Source organism: Numida meleagris, chromosome 3 (assembly GCF_002078875.1).
Source record: "Numida meleagris isolate 19003 breed g44 Domestic line chromosome 3, NumMel1.0, whole genome shotgun sequence".
NCBI classification, from domain to species: domain Eukaryota; kingdom Metazoa; phylum Chordata; class Aves; order Galliformes; family Numididae; genus Numida; species Numida meleagris.
Genome location: NC_034411.1, coordinates 88532210 through 88553513, shown reverse-complemented (window position 1 = coordinate 88553513; position 21304 = coordinate 88532210). Strand labels below are relative to the sequence as shown.

The following is a 21304-nucleotide window of genomic DNA, read 5'->3' as shown; positions in this document are numbered from 1 at the left end:
AAGGCTTAGGGCCCAAGTACTGTATCTCTTTAAACAGTGTCTGTAATGCATAACTGCAGCTGAGAGGAATTGGCAAAAGAGTCGTAGGGCTTTTTAATGGGGTTAAAATAGATCTCGTAATTCACTGCTGGCAGCTGTCGGAGAATTTTAAAAATTCATGATAGAATGGCTCCAAATTGTATGTGTGTAGTGGAAAACCTCACTCTGAGCAGTTTAGTAAGTTAGAAAACACAGATAATTCAAGCTGTTTCTACATGGGTGCCTGGTGCTTTCTGTGATAAAGTCCAGAATTTCAGTTTTACCTGTATAACAGCATTTAGGTCTTGGCACTAATTACCCCAGACAGAGTGAGAAAGCCTAGTAGTCATTTGCTTTTGTTGATATCCTGGAACCTTTTTAAGCCATTGATTCTTGCTCTTGTTTCCTCTGAGCTCAAAAGCCAGTTAGAGAACTTCCCGATCAATGTGCTTCCACTAATACAGAATGTTGCCTCATTGTCAAATCAAATGACTTCAGTACTAAAAATGGCTGATTTTCAGCTGCTTACAGGCTTATGTTAATAAGAAGGAGGCACATTTAGATAGGTTAGACTAGAAGTCCACTGTTTGCTATAGGTAGGCCATTTAACTACAGTTTTAAAACTGTTAGCTCCTGAATGGTAAAACTGCTTTTTCAAAGCATGCTGTTACTATTGTACACCTAAGGGGGGTGAACAGTCACAGTAGAGCTCACATAGTAGAGATACCAAACATATTCTGTTAATAAAAGACAGAAAATGACAAACAGCATGGTATGGGGTTGAGCGCATGAGAATTTGTAATTTGTCTCCTTCCCTTTTCCCCGTCACACACAGCCCATACACCTGCATTGCCAGTTCGCTGGCAGTCTGCGAATTGCCTGGAGCTGGGTGGCGTGGGGAGCCAAACTGAATGCTACAGCTTGAGCTGAGGTTGCATTCTCTGAGGATCAGGTTTGGTGCAACCTGGCTGCCTGTGAGCAGGGCTGAAGGAGTTCTTTGGTGTGAGCAGGGGGAAGCCAAGAAGTGCAGGAAGCTGGGTGCTGGACCTGAAGGCTTTGGGTACTTTGGGAGTGTTGTACATATGCTCGCATTTTTAGAACGTGAGAGGAGAGGGATTGCATGCTGTTGTGCTGTGAACTAGTACATGTGAAATGCTGTAACAACAGAACATTGTCTTGCTGGTGAACAGACTGTTTCTTCAAAAAGCGGCAACTGAAGAACAGCCTAGTCGCTAACACAAAATGGCCCTGCTGTAAGCACATACATAGCTGAAGCTTAAATCAAAGCAATTGATTCAATTATTTCACCATCTAGCAGATGCAGGAAAATACCAGTAGAATATTTTTTTCAGTTTAATTTTTTGTCATGCTTTATATGTTGCTGTATGTATATAGCTTTGTAACGTTGCAAATTGGAGATAGGGAAAAGAGATTAATGCTTTTTTCTTGCTACGATTCCTAGAATTTTCCAAGATTGATGCTGGAACATAGGCATTCCTCCCCTCTCTGTGTCTATCGGCTAAAAAGACTCCAATTTTCTGCAACGTGTTCTTTTTTCCTCTGTGTATTCTATTAATGTGTATACTTACGCTGGAAGTCCTAAACTTGAATTAATATCTCCATAGGTTGCCCGAAAGCTTTCCTGAGTTACAGAATCTAACGTGTCTTTCAGTAAATGATATCTCTCTGCAAGCACTACCTGAAAACATTGGGAAGTAAGTGTTCTTTAGCCTTTTTGTTAACTGACTTATTTTCTTTCCTGGTACCTGTATTGTGTAAGTCACTTGCATAACTGTATATAATGTGATACACCTATGAAGTCATTTACAGATCTGTGCTTATTTTTTTTATCAATCTGTTAAAAAAAAAAAATCCCTTTGCATTTTTGCTTACCATTAGCAAGTCAATTCAGAGTCTGAATCGTGTGTGTATATATTTAGGTTCTGTTTTCTGGGATTTGGATTAACTTGGATTTTTAAATGCAAAATTAAATAGGTGTTTTGTGATGGAAAATTGACCTTTTACTTTCCTTTTTTTGTAGTAAAGGCCATTGATCCGTTATTGTAAACATGTCAGCCAGCTTGCAGCTTAGCTCTAAACCAGATAGTGTTGGCACAAGAACAAACGGGTAAAAGCTGGCTATGATCAGGCTGGAAATTAGAGGGTTCCTAACCATAGCAGCACTTTGGTTCTGAAAGAACTCCAGCAAGAACCGTGGAGAAGGAAATTCACAAAACAGCTCTTGAGATGAAATTTGATAAGCTTTGGAGATGTGTTTGTTAATTCTGGAAAGTAGAGCATCATTGCAAGGACAGACTTCCAAAGCAGAAACATGTGAAAGGTAAAGTTAACTTCAATTATTTGTCTCTTTTTGATAGTAACACACATCCACACTTGCAGTCTCTTCTTTTAGAAGAGACATGGATAGCTCCTATGATTTGAAGGAGAAAAGGTAATTCCGCATGTCCTTAATTAAAAATAGGAGAATGTCTGTACTTATTCAGACCAATGGCACATTTAGCCCACCTTTCTTCTACAGCTGTACTTATGTGGATTAAGAAAAACGCGTGTTTGATTACTCCTCTTACCATCCTCTGGTTCAGGGGATTTCCTTAGCTCTAGATTGTGGTTTGTCTAATGGTAGCCATAATGAATCCTATTCCACATGTTTGTCCATCTTTGTCCAGTTTCTCATTGAGTTTATGAAGACATCTTAAGTATTTGGCCCTGGCAAACAGCTGCAAAAGCTTATTTGCTGGTTTGCTGGGAAATGTACCATTTTAGAGAAATAGAACTTTCTGGCAGCACACGATAGTTCATTCTCTCTGTGTCTCTCTGTACCTGCCTTTGTGGTTACTGTGCCTGTATTGTTCTAAGTTGCCATGCACTGAACAACTTCAAACCACTTTGATCTCTTTCTTCCTTCAGAAAGTCTAGGAACACAGGAAGAACAACTTGGATGTTGAGTCCTCTAACAGTAGAGGCCTATTTATCTTGGACATACTTTCATGAAGTGGAGTGTTTTTTAACAAGGATTCTTTGGGGAGTCAGCTTTGTCCCTAACAATCATTAAAAGCCAACTTTCTAAATAGAAGAGTCCTCCAGAAGGGATCTTATTAAGAGCTCCTGCAATGTAGTCAAGTCCAGACCAGCATTACTTTAGCCGCTTCCTGTGAGTATTAAAGCTGTCAGTGGGCACCAGTCCAGGAGCAATAGAAGTAGAAAATATCTTTTGAAACGTTCCACAAGCACTAACAGGTACAGCTAATGTGTGCCCACTGACTATGGCAAAGTCTTATTAAAAATTGCATGGGCTGGAGCTTTTGTGACATTCTTCCTTTTCTACAGAATGTTCACAAAACTTTTAATACAGCTTTTCATGGTACTGACAGCTAAGAACAGATTTGTTCAGACTTCTTAGTTGCTGAAAACCTAGGGCTAAAATTTTGGATCTTTCCTGATTCTGAAAATGAGTACAAGAAACATGACAAGCTGAAATGATTCTCAAACTATGAGGTAGACTGCTGCTTTACAACTAATTCCTGGAGGAAGGTCACTGGCTTCCCTGACAAGTCACTGACTGCTGAGGCTCTGGCTCCTTGCTTAGCCTGCCTGTCATGTGATAAATGTGGCTGGTGGTAGGCTCTCTTTTGGAGCAAATGAATAGAAACAATTTTGGTTAAAATGGGGATACCAGGCGTTTGCAGAAATGTCAGTATGTAGAACTATAGAAGAATGTGTAATAATTTTCCTGTTATTGATCCTGAACAGTCCAAGGAGGTGCTGTGAAACTGCTTCAACTTTATGTGAGCTGTTACAGAGCACAGCAGTGTAACCCATTCTTCCTCAAAGCCAGTTCCCAGTAATGAAGCCAAAACCATGGGACCCTCAAGTGCTTCAGGAAGAGCTGTATGCTTGTTCTTGGTGAATTGTCCTGGAGGGCTAGGCTTTTATTCAAATCAGAATCTTCGATCTGACAAATGCACCCAGGATAGTTTTCTAAACTTGTGCGTATTTTATTTATGCAAAAACACTTCAATTTTTTAGCAGAAATTTATGCTTATCAGATTTATGCTTCAAGAAACAGGGATAAATGTGTTGGGCTTTTGTCTTTGGCTTGTCAGGTATTAGGAATAGAAAGAGATATGGCAGATGAGAAGTAAACTTGGATTTTTCCAAGTTAAAATAATATTAACATAACAAGAGGGAAAGTAATGGCACATCCCACAAAAATGTAACTGTTCTTGAAGTCTATTGGGGAATGTTGCTTTTCCTGGAATACATTAAAATGATCGAAATCTGGTGATTATTAAAATACATCACGCTTCATGATAAATAACAGAAGCATAATGCTCCTTCTCTCTCCTTCAGATTAAGGATTTTCAACCACTGTTGACAAGGATAAAGATACTCTGTCTAACTATAGTTAGAAATGATTGAAAGGTCTTGTTTGCAGTCAAGCAGCCTTACTGCAGCTTAAAGCTCTAACCTGACATTTACCACTGAGAGTGAATTCCGTCAACATTTTTTTGAATACTCTTACATCTATAAATAGTAAAACTATCTTTTTCAGTCTGGATACCAACAGGTGCAGCTTTCCTTTTCTATCTCATGAAATTTTTATCATTTATTTTAAGCATGAAGTCATCATTTAAGTGAATTTGGTCCAGTTGACTGCCTTATGTTTTGGTAAAAGCAATGAAACAATCTGTGGGATCTCCAAACACAGCATACTTGTGCTTCTTGTTCCCTTCTCTGCTCTTTTTCCCCTGCCTTTTCTAGGACCCCAAAAATGCTAGATGTTTAAAGAAAGTCATGCTAAGTGTCTCTTTATTGCTGAAGAGATGAAAAAAGACTCTTCCAGGTGTTTGGATATGTTTGCAAATGCCTTGCTGGAGTTTCTTTGTGCTTTGCATTAAGATCCATGTTCTTATTTAATGAAATAGACTGGGGCTACATGCTTTACATAAGATCAGTCAAATAGTGAGCAAGAAAGTACATACTGGCATAATGGTGAGTTATTCTAGTACGGTTGTGCTTAGGGAAAAACCTGGAGTCTGTGTGCTTGTTATTGATCTTCTGGCCACTAGAAAATTTGAAAAACTAGGAAAAAACATCCTAAATTTGTATGGTCTTAGACTCTTATCTGGGAATCCACCTTAGACAGTGAAATCTCAAATTCACCTTAATGTGGTATAGTGATCAGAAGACTTTCATTTCACTTGTGGGGAACTTTTTTGTGTAAGTGGGTCTTCCAAATAGCCAATCCAGTTTTCCTATTGTCTGATGTATAAGCTGAATACCAATGATCAGCTTCACTGTCTCAGGCGAGTATTGTAATTTATTCTAGCTTTTGATATGTAAAGTTGCTGTTTACATTTTTGTTGTGCCATTAAGAATTCTTCTGCATTGCCCTTTCAAGTTTTTCTTTTCCTTTGTGTTGCCAAAATGGAGTGTATTTAAAAGTCCCAACTGGATGCTCGAAGAACGTAGGCAAGGCCTCTCTATTCCCTTTTGTCTTTCTTCTTGCTTGTGCATAGACAGACCCAGTGTGTATCAGCTTGTTGTCTTCTGTGTGACCAGTTCAGACTGTTTATCTGCTGCTGGTATACGTGCTAGATGTTTTCACTTGTTAGATAAAAGCTTTCCTTTTTGAACCCTATGCCTTGTACATATTTGTGCCACATATCTTTTTAGTATGCTCTGCTTTGGGGCTTGGTAACAGACTAGGTATTGTAATATTAGCAGTGTTAGTTTTTTTGTGTTTCTCTGTGATTTGCGATCTTTAACATATGGCATAGAGTAAAATAGTAAGTGCTAATGTGTGTGAGATATTAAAGCTAATAATTATCTTAAACAGGAGTTTTCCTGTTACCTAGGTGAACCGTTCAGAGAAACAGGTTATACAATTTAAGCTGTTAGTGGGAGTGTCCTTTCAGTATTTCTCAGCCTAATGAAGCAAGTCTAATTTCCCTGCATGTTCTGCTTGTGGTGGTGTGATGGTGGAGTGAGCAAATGTGGTTGGTTCTTACTGCCACGGGTAGCGTTTAGGAATTTCTATTTGCTTCCAGAGTTTTTCTTCAGTAGTTCCTTATTTATGTGACATCCAGAGCACACACTGCTTGTTCCTGAAATTCAGAAATCAAAGTGTCTATGAGCCTTCCTAGGGTATGCCTTACAGTATTATGAATAATCAAATGTATGTATTTCCCAAACACGTTCTGTCCTTATGTATTAATTTCATAGCATTTGCCTCAGAATTAGTTCCCCCCATCCTGCAGTGTGATACTGCCTTTTTACCAACAAAGATTTTTGTGCTGTGCTCTCATGGTTTAATATCTAGAAAGAGAAGACAGATTGTCATCATTGTATGTTTATTTATTTGTGGTTCTTTGTCCTGAATGAAGTTATAGATATCTTCGAAAGCCTTTTATGTGAGTCTCTGATGTTTAATCTAGCATTGGACTTTCAGATCTGTGCTTCAAAAGTAATCTGCCCTAGCCAAGAAAACATTCAAATAGGCATTTCATGCTGAAAAGACTTAGATGGTTTTCTGTCAGACTCTATGGGGACAATAAAATTAGCAAGTACGACTTTCTTTTTGGCTGAAGTAAAGTGCATGGCTCTACCCCTGTGCTTGAAGTTATGATTTAAGGCCTTCTGCCCATCAGCATATGAAACATCTAGCTCTTATCTAATCGTTAGCTTTTTTTCATCAGTCTTGCCTGTGCCTGAGCGAGACATGATTTGTAGTATCCCATGATTTGTAGCCCCACTTTCTTCAGAGAACTGGACAGTCTGTGATGCAAGAAAGCAGAATAGATTTATTTTGGTGTTAGAAACTTTTAAAATGGGGAGATGATAATTTATTTAGGTGGGAGGAATATTCTTCTGATGCCAATGACTGATGAGTCTGGTTTACCCCCAAGCTGCAAGCAGGCTGAATGGATCTGTGGACCTTGCTACTGAAAGGGAATTAATTACCAGGTAAGCAGAGAAATTTTCCTCTTAATGTCTGCAGCTAGAATATGCATTTTGTAATGTAAATGAACACAGTGAGAAGAACAGAGGAAATGTTAGAGCACTTAGGATTAACGTCATGCGGAAGAATTTGTTATGGGCATGCCTTTTGGGAGTCGTAGAACCATAAGTATATAGCGATTTCATTTTAGGGAAACAAATTCACCGAGCACGATTTTTTAATAGACATGTTTTTAATTCTAGAGGTTTTCATCAGCATCTGAATTCAGAATCTGTAATGCTGATCTGAATAGAACAGTCTGGAGAATAAAAGATCTTGAAAGGCAAGGATGATGCTCTTGATGCACAGGATCCAGAAGCAGATCAGAGTGACGTGCTTATTTTGCTAAAGGATTCCTGGGCCAGACTTTGGCTGTGTTTCTCTTAGCATATGCTAGAATATCGCGAGTGTAGACTGTGCATCTGGTAGCATTGCTCAGAGTGGGAAAAGCTCTCAAAATTACCTAGAGCAAGTCAGTATTAAGATTTAGTATAATAAGGTTTTACGTGATACAGCAAAACTGATGAGGAGGCTTATCTTGCAAACATGTAGAAGGAGAACTGTTTATAGGTGGCCTGGCTAGGCTCATATAAATAGTATCAAAATGTATCTCTCTGGCTAATCTGAATTTAGCATGACAAGCAATATTTTCAGAGTTTGAGTAGGTGGAGCAGTCAGTGTTAATCACAGCTGCTTCCTAAATGGCAAAACTGAATTTTAAGGAACTTGAAAATTTATTTCAGGACTACTGTTTAACAATGCCGTAGTGAATGCAGGGCCATCTGGCCTTTAAATGAGAAGTTCTACATCTTGTATGCTACACAAGGAAGACATATTCAACATATATTTAGCAATTATTTTTGGAAATAATTCAGGATTTTGTTTAAATAGTGGAAAACTGGTGGTGTATAAGTAGAATGGAAGAGGTTTTTAAAATGAAATCTTGTAATAGTGAATTGGCTTAATGTCCCCATACTGTTTTAGTAATCTTGATAAGTGAATTGAAGAATGTGAACTCAAAAGTGAACAGGCTGTGCCGTAATTACGAATTTCTCTCTTGCCTTTTACTGATCCCTTTTGAAGGTCATACTGAGTTCAGTTTCCATGTCTTTCGGATCATGCTTGTTGCTGTGTGTGTGAGAGAGTGCAACTGATTCCAGCAACTTGGAAACCAAGCATGTGTAGAAAACCAGTCTTAGCAGCTTAGCCTACCACTGTTATGGATTTAGGGAGTTTCTTGGTCATAAACTGTAGTACTTTGTTCCCTTTCAGAAATTTGGATGTGACTTGTACTAAGGCGTCTATCCAGTCTTTCCTCCAGTTAGTACCTTATAAGATACTAATGTTGTTTAGCCTTTCATTGTCCCTTGTGGAAGATCTGCAACTTTTTTACAAGCTAATTGTATTGACAGTTTAATTCAAGAAATTGATGATTCCAATACGATTCCTCTGGCTTTGTGTCTTTCCTGTTGGAGTCCAGAATGACAAAATTACCGTCTTTACTTTCCTTTGTGCCTGTTTAAAGTCAGTTCTCCAAGGAAGCACAAGTTCTTACTAGAATACTGTCCTGCTTCTCAAGTCTGATAATGGACTGCTAAGGAAGGAGAAAACTATTGTGCCTTTCCCTTGTATTTTATATACGTAATTTTGAGCAGAAAATAGTGTTTAACTTCTTTGCAAGTTACTTCAAGTTGCTTTGCCTCTAGAAAGAAGGAAGTTAAATGGTCTTAGAGATGACTTTTGGGTGAATCGTCTTTAGGCATACTGATGAGGAGATGTAATAGGTTTCATCAAAACTAAATCTAATTATCTTGCTTTGCAGTTCTTACAGCATCACTTATATTCAGAGGTAGAACAGCAGGACTTCGCATATATGAAGAAAGTATGCTTTGAAAGGCTGAGTGCCTTCATAAAGGAAAATAATACTTGCTGTAGTTTCTGGATCACCTATTTATAAGATTCAGTAGCCAAGAGTCTGCAAAAAGCACTCTTACTAATTGCATGGTATGGATCTAAGGTCTCTCTTTAAATTCTTCTGGATTTTCTTGCAAAAATTCATCAGGGCTCTCCTTTATCATGCACACTGTAGAACATGTTTCTGTAACTGAAGGGGAGCCAAACAGGGGGGCAGGAGACTGGTTAAAACTGATATTTGGAGGGGAGAAAAAAAGCTTTCAGATTAAACTGGACTTTTTGGGGAAATAAACGTCTTGAGAACAAACGGTAGCTGCAGTTCTGTACTAATTAGTAGGTTGCCGTACAATGGATATGAATTTTAAGGTTCTTTCATGGTGACTTTGCCTAATTATGTCAATATTAAGCAGTAGTTATAAGCAAAGTAAGTGTATAATATTTACTCTTTTTAAAAAAGGGGATAAAATACGTACTGGGAGAGTATAGATTGCAAACTTCATGGTTATATGTTAGTGGAACCCTAGGGAATTTGAGAAGCACAATCATTCCCTAGAAAGGTAACGTGATTTTTATTGTGTTGAAAGTGTCCTTATGCCAAAAACGCCGATGGAGCTGATTGTTCAGACACTGTGGGAGCACTAAGCCTGCAGTGCTGAGGGAACTGTCAGTCTGCAGCTGGAAGCCGTGTGGGATGGGAGTAGCTTGGTAGGATCCTGTCAGAGGAGACATGTAACTGCTGTGTCCCGGGACAGGTCTGTACGTGTTTCCTTTGGACAAGGGGAGTGGGCTGCAATGCATGTAAATACAACTCTTGTTTCATACACTTCATTTGTTGGTGTTGGAGTACTAGTTGGCTTCTGGTGTCTTGGAAGACCCTTGGCAGGCAGGAAGAATGACATGTTGCTTATTTGCTCAAAAAAAGAAGATGAGTTGGTGAGCTTAAACTCCTTTCCTTCCTACCCCAGCGTCTTGGCCATATGTTTCCAAGTGCATGTGCTGTGTAGGGGTGTAGGCGCAGGACCTTGCCAAAGTCATGTCAGTTTAAGTGCTGGCCCAGCGGGGTGAAGTCCTTTGAACTGGTGCAAATATGAAAGCAGACTTCATATCACACTTCTGCATGCTGTTTGCTTGGACTATATTGTGTAGCCATGGCTGTAGCTGCAAAAAAAATGTTATACTGGACCAAATACTGAGTCTTCACCATGTTCATACGTTAGTCTCTGAAGAGCAGAGTTTTATGCTTGTTCTTAGGAATTATCCCCCGATGAAATAGCCACCTGTACTATGACTGGTACTACTACTTTTGGAGAAGACATTCTTTAGTTTCTTCATCTACTTCTCCCACTGCTTCTGAATGCCTTCGTTTGAGTGTTGCAGCAGGTTAGTTTTGAAATCTTAGTATTTCTGAAGTCCTCAATAAAACCTGTATGAAGTGTTACTCTACAGAGCTTATTAAAGATAAGAGCTCAAAGCATCTTGTGGATTGCTACTTCTCCTTTGTCAGGATAATGATGACTCTTCCTGTGCCCAGAATCATCCTTACTGGTAGGACTTGCCTTTGTTTCATATGAACATGAAGACTGTGCCAACTATCTCATCATTCGTTTCTCTTTGTAATCTTAGAAATGTGAGGAGGAAAAGGTCTTTCTGTATTTGGTGCTGTTTCCAAAACTGCGTTTGGGATTTTGCATTCCCCTAATCAGCTGAAGCATGCTGGAAAGGTGCAAACGGGGCCTTGGATTTCTGCAAGAGTTTTTTATTTTCATCTCATGAAATTTTGCTCAATTGTTTTCCAGAGTCTGACTTTTCTTCTATGCTTAGCTGTGCCATGCTCTTGACATAAGGTCAAAATACTTGAGACTTCTATTAATGAAATAATAGAAGGCTGTTGTTTTTCTTTATTTTTTTTTTAATTAAGCACCTTTACTTTTCATATTAGTCCTCTTATTCTCCATCTTTATTTTCTCTAAGCTATATCGGCATTTCTCCTTTTCCATCTTTGTATTTCTTCCTCTTCATTTTCACAGTGCATGTGTCACTGTACTTCCCAGTTCTTTCCTCAGAAGCCTTTGCTTCTGTAGCTGGGGCTTGAGCACTCCCTGTCCAATTGTGGTGAGGGACGGGATAGAATGAGCCTGATGATGTTCTCTGTTGTCACTCTAAAGGCTGACTTAAGTAGAAAAATGATAGCGCTGTCCCTTGTGTTAAAGCACCAGCAGAACTCATCTCAGGTTTGTATTGTATAACTTATCAAAACACAGTACATTTAATGTACTCAAAATGCTGTGGTTCCATACTTGGATGAAACTAGAGGATGTGTCTGTCTGCCTTTTCTCTGGTGTTTTTTAATTTATTTTTTTTTTAAACTGTAGCTTAAAGTGTTTAGTTCAGTGAGTTATTGTTATCTACAGTCATCCACTTTTTAAAGGACTGTTTTCTAGGACGTTGCTACTGATAGATTCTTTGCAGTTCATCTAAAGAAAAATAAGCTCACTTTGGAAGAACAAGAATGTGCTTTAATTCAAATGTTAGAGACTTGTTCTAGAATTCCCTCTGTTTGAGAGGAGCCACAGAGGCTGACATGAAAGAGTATTTGAGAAGTTCCTTAGGTGTATCCTTTTCTGTAGAGCAAGTTGGATTGTGAATTTCTCTCCTAAGCCTTTGCAAACATGTCCAGGAAAGATGTTTCCAGCATTTACAGACTGATTTGTTCTCAGTTTTATTCTCAATTACTGCTTTCATGTTTCTTCTTTTCATTCTTCTAGCTGTCATGATGAATACCAGCATCTAAAGTTACTTTAAGTACAGCACAGAATAAACATCTGGTTTGTACTAAAAATGGCATTTTTAGCCATGTCATACCTTTACATTCTGCATGGTTCCACTTTTAAAGCAGAAATCATCCAGAAAGCCTTGTATTTCAAATACTGGATCCTCTGTCTGATTTTGCTGTTGCCTTGTGCTCAGTAATTTCACACGCATGCACGGCATGCAGTGTGTGTGGTTGTTTTTGTGGTGAGAATTATTACAATATTAATGCTTTAATAAGTTTTGTAGCTTCTTACTATAGTGACCTCAGAAAAGTACTCAGCTTATTTTTCCCCCTTTAGAATGTAGATGATGTTTTGTTTGAACATTTTCTGACTTTGCAGGGAGTGAGAGCTGTTTGTCTCTTTGTTCTAGAGCAGTCTGCAATGCTCTGGCAGCATATTTGTATTTCAAAATGTGGCTGTGAACAGATGCTGACAGAGCTGTGTTGCCTGCCTGAGTAGCTGGACTGCCCCTGTGCTTTATAGGTTGAAACTAAAAACTCTCAGTGACTGCTTTTCTCCCTTAGATTAAAACTGGGGTTAGGGAAAGATTCTGAAACTGTTAAGGTATGGCTTCTTTTAGTTCCTTTGAAAATCTTCAAAAGGACTCTACTAATGACGCACCCTTAAAATTAGTGGCAGAAGGAAAAGAAGGAAATTCTTTCAATTGGAATGCTGTGAAAAATCATTATTTGTACCTGAAAAGGGGGAAAAATACATTTTCTGTAGAGAATGTGCTATTAGATAAGGAAATGTATTTGGAAAAATAGCAAGAAATGTAGGGTTTTTCTTAAAAGCAGCTAAAAATCCTGTCTGCTAACATACCTGAAAAATAGCGAAATAGGAATGTATAGTGTACTAAGTACCTCTAGTTAAATATAAGGGAAAGATGAGGCCTTCCCTCTGTCATGTATCAAGTTGGTTCTCCAGTACCTCAGCGAGCCTTTTCTATTTTTGCCTGCTATTTTATTTGCTAATTATCGTGTCTTCCCATGTTAAATTGCAACACATAGGTTTGCCGGAAGCAGTTCTGTAACTTCTAGAGGTTTAAGTGTCATGGATTTCCTCACATTTTCTGGCTCCTTTTTTTTTTTTTTTTTTTCCAGAATGATCCACCTTAATCATAATATTTCAGTCAAATGGACCAGCTTTGCTGCTGTAAACTTAGTAGCATTTGTCTCTGTTTTACATTACTTCATTTTGCCTATTGGGTTCTGTTTATATTGTGTTTGGGCTGGACCTGAGAACCTGGAAGAAGTACAAAGAGTAGATTAAAGGGGTGGAGGGAGATGTCTGTATTTTGTTCCAGGGTGAAGTTGTAATTGTAAGCACACTGTGAGTAAGAGTAACTACAGAATAAAGAAGTTTTCTTCTGGAAAGCTGTGTCACTAAGTGTGAAGACATAATCCCGCAGGTAGCATAAGAAGAGAACCTAACATGGGACTGGGATCGCCCACGGTCACTCTGAAGTGCACAGTAAGCAGCGGGATGCAAATGCAGCTCTCAGTGGGTATCCCCAGGGCCACAGCTACCCACAGACTTCTCATGGCGTGGCTGACTTAGGCAGTACTGATGCTTTCATTACACCTTTCCGGAGTTGTATTGGCCCAGGTGTTTAAGGGGATTTACGGTATGTTGGATTAGGGATCTGTATTATTCTTTTTCACTGGGTTATTTTTAAGGAGGATCAATTTCCTGAGCCGATTCACTGACCTGTCCCAGTTTAATGATACAATGAGACAGACTGCGGAGGTGGCTTCCACGTTCTTGCTGTTTAACGTGGTTTTGCTGACAAAGATTTCTGTTTAACCACAGCTGAAGTGGTGTCTGATGTAAGAAGAGAAATTAAGAGATTGCACCATTTTACTCGTGGACACATCAGTGTGATGGGGAGGGAGATAAGTAGAGGCAGGATGATTTGTAAACACAAGATTACGTGCAGCTTGGTGGAGTACACGTCCTTTTTGTGTTCTCTTGATGAAAGTGGGTTGCGGGACTGACCTAATATGAGATTGAAGAGAAAGTGCAAAATCTGAAGAAAGATTGGAATAAGTTTCTGGATGGGAAACCTGTAAACCAAAATGTTGAAGTTCATAGGTGGTGGTCTGAGTGCGAGCAGACCCATGTAATGAAAGCTCTGGAGAGAAGTGGTCCTCGCTGCTTCCCTCTCCCCCTCTGCTGCTTTGGTTTACGCAAGGATGTCATAATGCATTCCATCCTCACTCGTGTTTATAGTGTTAAAATTTTTATCAGATAGTTTTGTCATTGGAATGATGGCTTCCTTACTACGTAGTTTCTGTCAAATGGTTTCTGAGTGACAGTAGTCTAGTTATTCTCACTTATCTTTAATTGTTTTTATAACTTATACTAAAACATCTTAACCCATGTGGTATGTTTTAAACATATTTCTTCTGGAAGAATGCAGAGCGCGTTGGGTAACATTTGCTTATTTTAAAAGCTGAGGGGGACTGTTCAGAATGTAGTCAAAACTCCTCTGAGATTTCATTCAGTGTTTTTTGAATGCATTGCAAAATTGATGCTTGAAGTAAGGTGCATTTTTTTTTTTCAGACATCATCCAAATTCAATCTGTGAAAATTTTTTTGTCCTCTTTAATAACTCATTACATGAATTATGTTGCCTTCCCTGCTTATAAAGGTACACCGGAGCCTCAAAATAAAGCTTTTTATTCAGGATGTTGGTTGCTTTTCTTTACTAGCACTAATGATCGTGTGTGATTCAATATGTTGGTATTGTTTGAAGTGAAAACAAAAGTGTCAGCTTTATACATGTTGTGTCATGTGTCACCTTTGTACATGTTGGTTTTTCCTTATATACACAAACATTTTAGGCTTGGATTTAACTGGTGTTTCAAATTTGGTGATATATTTAGTTTTAATCTAGTTATTATTTAAGGTATTAATAAGGTATATAAGGAGGACATTGTCCTCCTCCCTGCACACCAATAGAGAACATATTCTGTTGCAGGGAACTACTTATTTGTAGTCACTGTATCTGATTTGTATTTTTCCCTGGGACACCGGAGGATTAGAGCAGATTATAGTGTTGGAATAATGTCCGACTCCTTGTGTTCCATTTAGTCATAAATAAACCCCTGAAAAATCTGAATGTTGCTATGGTGATGTTAGTAAAAGCCTGGGATATGGAGTAGTGAGCCGCTTAGAAGCATAATGTCACTTACGATAATGAGCGTGCTGTGGTTCTAACAGCGATGAGTTTACCTGATGCTCTGTAACTTCTGTAGCCTGTGACAGGTTCTGAAAGCAAATATGTAAATTCAATTCACCTGATTATACTGTTTGTTAATTTTCTTTTTAACAAATGGAAAATTATGTTTTGTCTGTTTACTTTCTAGCTTTAATATTTTGCAGTACTACAGAGAAACAAGCAAAGATTTCCACTCTTCGTATGCTTCACATGATGGTCTGACTGAATGAAAAACAAAACAGCTCATAGCAATTTTGTTACAAACTGTGTAAACACTGTTTGGTTGTTTTTGTGTTTTTGTTTCTTTTAGTCTTTATAACCTGGCTTCACTGGAACTTAGAGAGAATTTGCTGACATATTTACCCGAGTAAGTGACATTTCAAATGTTTGGTTTGTGTTAGTGTAAAATGCTCTTATTAAAAATGTGCTGGCATCTGAAACAGAATGACAACTAGAAACAAATACCAAGTTGAAGGCTGACAACCCTTATGGGATGCAGCATTATTTTAACTACACCTACTTTCATCCATTCTTTGTAGTTGTAACTGGTTAGTTGCTGGAGTCTGCAGTCTCTTTAGATTGTTTTGCTGGGTGTAACTCTTCTGTATAAAATACAGCAGTGCCAGACATTTCTTCCTGCATGCACAGAGCTAATGTATCAGCAGTGGGAGTGGTGGTTTGGATTACTCTTGTGCTGAAATTTCCTGTTTTCAGGCAGGATAGTGGGATCTCATAGTTTTTGGCTCTGAATTGGTGTATGTACCTTCATGAAATTTAAATCAACATTCATGTTAGGAACTTAACTGAACAGAAACTTCAAAAATCTGGAGATCAAATCCTTTACATAAATCCAGACTTACTGGTGGCTGAAGTCCACCCCCATTACCCCCAGTAGTTTTGGGGAGGGGGATGGGGACACAAAAACTGGGTGTTTCTATACTGTCTGCATTGTGACTGAGTAGTTGGTGGTTTTCTGTGCAATTAATCAGTTGTCTTACAGTCTGGGGGTCTGTTTTGGCTGCTTGGAAGAAGCTCTTTCTATCTGTAGTGAAGTAGTTTCCGTTCTTCACTGCCTGTCTGCTTCTTGCAAGAGTTCAGATGAATTCCATTCAGTTTGTGTAGATAATCTTGTGTATAATGTACTAGATATAAGCTATTACGGTCAGAATCTGTTCCCCAGTTACGTTTGGGTCCTTTTTTTTCTATCAGTCTACTCAGTACCTCTGTTGCAGTGCTTTATAGCTGTGAGCCACAAGGAACTTGAAATGTCAGTGATCAGAAGTTATGAACTGCTAGCTAGGTTTCTCCATTCAGTGTCAGACAGAAGCTATCATAGATGTTGACAATTTTATTGCTACTGGGAAATCTGAAGTGTCAGTAATGTAACTGACAAGTCTCCGGTTTTTGTGTTACTGCAGCTTTGGGAAAGGTAAGCAAAAGTTCTACAGTAGGCTGCCGTTGAAGTAGGAAGATGGTGCTTTGTATCTGTTTGTATTCAAAGAATTTTTTACCTCCTTTTGGGATTCTGCTTGTTTGCATCCTCGAATCTATCCCGAAATTCTCCAGAAATTGATAGGTCAGATTGAGAGGACAAATGATGAATTTAGTGAGTCTTGATTAGTGCTGTTTTAGGTACTGTCACATGTGACCGCTATGTGGAATTTTTATCCACTTGCGTAACTGTAAATGCCCCCTAAAATAAATCTAGCCAACTATACTGAACTATGTGGCATTGTCCACCCCAAGGACTGATGGTTAAAATCAAGGATAATAATTTGATTGCTTATACTAAGTTTTATGTTTCAAGAACATACAATTATACTGACAGACCAAATTATTTTTTTCAGTAAGATATTGCTGTAAGAAGTCTATGCCCAGTAAAATAACTGTCTGTCTCCAATATGTAGTAATTTGAAATACAAGTTTCAGTAAAATGAGCTCATTCAAATACATTTGGTTTCTGTTGGTTTAGTCTGATGTGGTTTTGTTTTGACTTATCTCACAGATCACTCGCCCAGCTGCAGCGTCTTGAAGAACTTGATTTAGGAAACAATGAACTTTATCACTTGGTAAGAGAATATGCTACTTAAAGTGCACAATGGTCTTGATTCATGCATAATTAATTTAAATAGGCTGTGTGATATCCAAAATTGAAGAAAGAAAAATACACGGAGGGGAGAGTCTTTTTATATGTACAGATACATTTTGGCAGTGAGTTAGAGCTTCCCGCATCTGCTTCATCTTGTTCAGTGCAGTATTATCTTGCCTCAAAAACTTCTGCAGCTCTTCTCCAGAAAATGAGAGTACTCCACAAACACTTTTATGGAGAAAATGAAAGGGCACAAACTTTGCACTAACAGTTGAAATGAACACATGAACATTTGTTGAGAACTGGAAGGGATGAGCACAGATACGTGCTCAACTGTATTGCCAGATTGGAATTGGGAATCTTTGAGATAATGCTGAGGCAAACTTTAGGGTTGCAGTGTCTTTAATTGTGGCAGATAGGTATACCAGAAGGTATGTCACCTTCATTAAGCTGGCTCAGTTAAATCTTGGATTTGCAGTAGATGAAGAGTATGCATGCAACTCGATAGTGCATGTCGACTAAAGTCTTATAGGATATTAAATAATTGGTTTGTAGGATGGAATTCCCAAATGGTGACAGTCACTCTTGCTGCATTTGACTGTGGTACCTCTAAGTTATGCTTGTAGTAAGAATTTCTTTACTCAAACAGTAATTATGGGATGGCCATTTATTTAAATGTCCTGTGTTACCTGACATTATTACCTTTTATGTTATAGCCAGAAACAATTGGTGCACTTTTCAATCTTAAAGACCTCTGGTTGGATGGAAATCAATTAGCTGAAATACCTCAGGTAAGAATGGACTCTAGTGATACTGTATTGAAGGTACTTTTAAAAGGAAATGTTTTCATTAATATCTAAAAGGAGACAATCTAAAACTGGCTTGTTTTCTCATTTCACTTTGCATGGGTTTGGCTTTGGATGTTTAAGGTTTTTCTCTTAGTAAGTTCCTCTTTAAGGGATTATACGTTATCAAGTATAATCATGTATGTTGTCAGACACTTTGTTTTAAACTTCTTGTTAGAGGAATTGCTTGCTAATAGACATGTTCAGTTTGTAGGATGACACATCCTCTTTATGATCTGGGTGCAATGATCAGAGAACCACTAACTGGCTGCTTTAAGCCTCACCTTTTATATCTATCTCAGTCACAGTTTTGACAGTTTTGAGGATGAATCACTGTTTTCTGCTGTCATCTTCCATGTAGATACATTATTTGGTAGAACCACCATGAATAGAAACTGCCATGAATAGAAACTTTAATCTGCGGAGGCAAGTCCTCCATCTAACATCAGTCATGGAAGAGGGGTCTTAGCATTTAAGGCTTACAGCACTCTATATTTCCTTTGCTAAGAGCAACTATAATGTGTGGAAGGATTTCTTTTACTTCATTTTCACTTAGAGCCAAGTTAAAACCTGCTTTCCCCTGTTCCTTGTTCAACTCATTGTCATTTGCTCTATTGATCTCAATGTCAACAGTGTAACTTGGAAATTGGTTACAGTTTAGTGGACTTTGTTGACTTGGTTGTTGGCTTGGCCTAATAATTTTTTAAGTATATGTATTTAAACACTGATATCATTCATAAAAGGTCAAGAGTGACTTCAGCAGCTGTTTTTGTTGAAGATGGCTGTAACTGTGTGTTTTGTTTGATGTCCAAAGGATGAATTGTAGGATAAAAGCTGTGCGTGTGTTTAATGAAAGATTCTCTTGAGAGGCAAACATTTTCTGAAAAAAAAAAAAAAAAGCAATCTTGTGAGTTAGGATCAGGGCTGTCTCTGTATGGCAATTTAGTATTTGTGAAAGTAAAGGACAACTCCCTGCTTCCTCCTATCATTCTGTTCTCCCAGAGATGATTTAAATAACTAAAGTGTGAACTATTGTAGAACTTGTATAGAGATGTACGTGTGCATGGGGAGTGGGAGGGTTGCTCTGATAGTTAATAGGGAGAAAGGTATTTCTCTGTCAGACTTTTAAGCTCATTGTCAGATTACCATTGTAAAAATTAAGTAATCATAATTGTAGATGATGGCAGTATAACTTGGCACTTCCAAGATGCTTGCTAGGGCAACACTCCCAATTCCTATTTCTTCATTTGTTGCAGCTGGGAGATGTGAAGATATGAAATCCCTAGATGTCATGGCATGTTGCTGTATTGGCCAGGAGAGACTAATCCTAATTTGCCTAAGGTTAATTGGGAGGGGCAGACCTTAATTATGTGGAGGTTGATAATCAGTTCTGAAAAAACAGCTTTGCGTTCTTTACTTTAGATTTTTACTCAGTTTTGGTTGGTGCTTGCCTGGGTATGCTTAGTGTACGCTGTCTGGCTACTAATGCCAGTTGTGATATTTAGATCAAGAAACTGCAACTTGGTTTTTCATACAAAATCTACTTACACACTTATTCAGCATTTAGAGGTCATACAAAGAGTTGCTTTTCTGTCTGGAATTTCATTGTGATAGCACATTTTTCAAATTGCTTTGTGACATGTTGGAGCGTGACTAAAATTTCACCTTGTGTTGCAGGAAGTAGGAAACCTGAAAAACCTGCTTTGTCTGGATGTTTCTGAAAATAAATTGGAATGCCTTCCTGAAGAAATTAATGGTCTGACTTCTTTAACAGACTTGCTTGTTTCTCAGAATTTACTTCAAGTCTTACCGGATGGCATTGGTAAATATAGGATGGATGTTATCATTGAGAACTGTTTAATCCTCTCTAAACTGGAAGTGATTTGTTTTCATGTCTTTTGAAGTATTCTCTTTTTGTGTAAGAGATGAGCTTGTCTTAGCTTTTTTTTTTTGCTTAGTATGAAATACATAACTATTAATTTAGCATTTTAATTGTCTACATAATGACTACCTCTTAATTCTTCTTTGGCCTGCACTTGGTATTTACTAGAACAAAATAAAAGTTAGTATATCCTCACTGTTCCTACTGTGTCTAAGTCACTGTCAAAACTCTTCAACAGTGTAAAATTCTAGCTTGTAACATGCTGTAGGTCACTTGATAAGATTGGTTGATGGTACCACTACCAAAAAAGCCATCCTCTTTAGTGGAGATGTGTAATTATCTTGAGCTGGACAATGTGGTTAATCCTGTACTGAAACTGGTGGGAGGCTGTTCCAGCTTTAGCCTTCACCCTTGAGGATCCACAAGGTTTAGCCTTCACCTTTGAGGATCCACACTACAACCTTTCTGGTGTGTGACACTTGAAAACCAATTTAAAAATTTCCTTTTTAAAGCAGATATTTTTGCCTATGAAGTAGCTGGTGACACATTATTTCTTTACTACTCATCAACCATTTTTCCAGAATGTTTCTTGCTGCAAGAGTGTGCCTTTTCCTTACCAGGACTTTTTTTCAATCCTGTAGCAGAGAAAGAATTTAAATAAGAAAGTGGAAAAGAATGGACAGACGTCCCCACTCTCTCCATATGCTATGTGAGCCAGAGAAAAGATAAATATTTCTTTAGAACTTAAATTTAGGAGTGTCAGGTGAATACTGACCTATGGTTGAATAGTGTGTGTTTGGTAGAGCTGTAGCAGCCCCTTCTTATGATGTGAGCTGGCCAGTATGGTGTTGTACATTATAAGTGATGCATCATCTTTTGGAAGGGTATTGACCATGCAGGTTGCAAGAGGGAAGTTTGTCTCTAATATCAGTTGGTAAACAAGAGGAGCTGCCTATTCGTAAGAATCCTGATGAATAGAGATCCATTGCTAGGGAAGGTGGTTGCAAAGGGCCAGGCCATTTCGTGCCAAGCCTAGTTTGCTTGAGCTTCTTGTAGCGTTTTCTCTGTGTGCTTTTGTCATAAATGCAAAAATGCTCCAGCACTCCTGGGCTGTCTGTTTCAGTGCAGCACCACTTCCCTGTGAGGAAGCCTCTCTTGATGTCTGAGGCCTCCCACGCTTGAATTTGTGGCCATTGCTATCTCACCAGCACTGCAGAGAAGTGTTTGGCTCTGTCATGTCTGTAGCTGTTCTTCATGTAGTTGTGGGCTACTCCCTGATACCTCTTTGGCTGCCCTTTTTTCTGGAGTAGACAATGCCAGTTCCACCAGCCTCAGCTCACATGTATCCCAGCTGCCTCAGCAGCTTTGTGCTGCTGAGCCCGCTTCTCCACGTTTCCCTTGAATTAGCAGGGGCTTGGGACATGAAACTGAGCATGCTTTTACAGGTGTGGCCCCACCAGTGCCCAGTAGATGAAACACAGCAACTTCTTTTATCTGCT

The 21304-nt window shown here is 38.6% G+C and overlaps 1 protein-coding gene across 3 annotated transcripts in view; it reads left to right on the top strand.

Annotated features, from left to right (window-relative positions):
* LRRC1 (leucine rich repeat containing 1) overlaps positions 1-21304 on the top strand; it is a 62155-nt gene that overhangs the window by 24322 nt on the left and 16529 nt on the right. For all 3 annotated transcript variants that reach the window (XM_021390156.1, XM_021390155.1, XM_021390157.1), the window contains exons 4-8: positions 1644-1733; positions 15300-15356; positions 16995-17058; positions 17795-17869; positions 19601-19745. In XM_021390156.1, coding sequence (XP_021245831.1) covers positions 1644-1733; positions 15300-15356; positions 16995-17058; positions 17795-17869; positions 19601-19745 — 431 coding nt within the window. The remainder of the gene's footprint in view (positions 1-1643; positions 1734-15299; positions 15357-16994; positions 17059-17794; positions 17870-19600; positions 19746-21304) is intronic.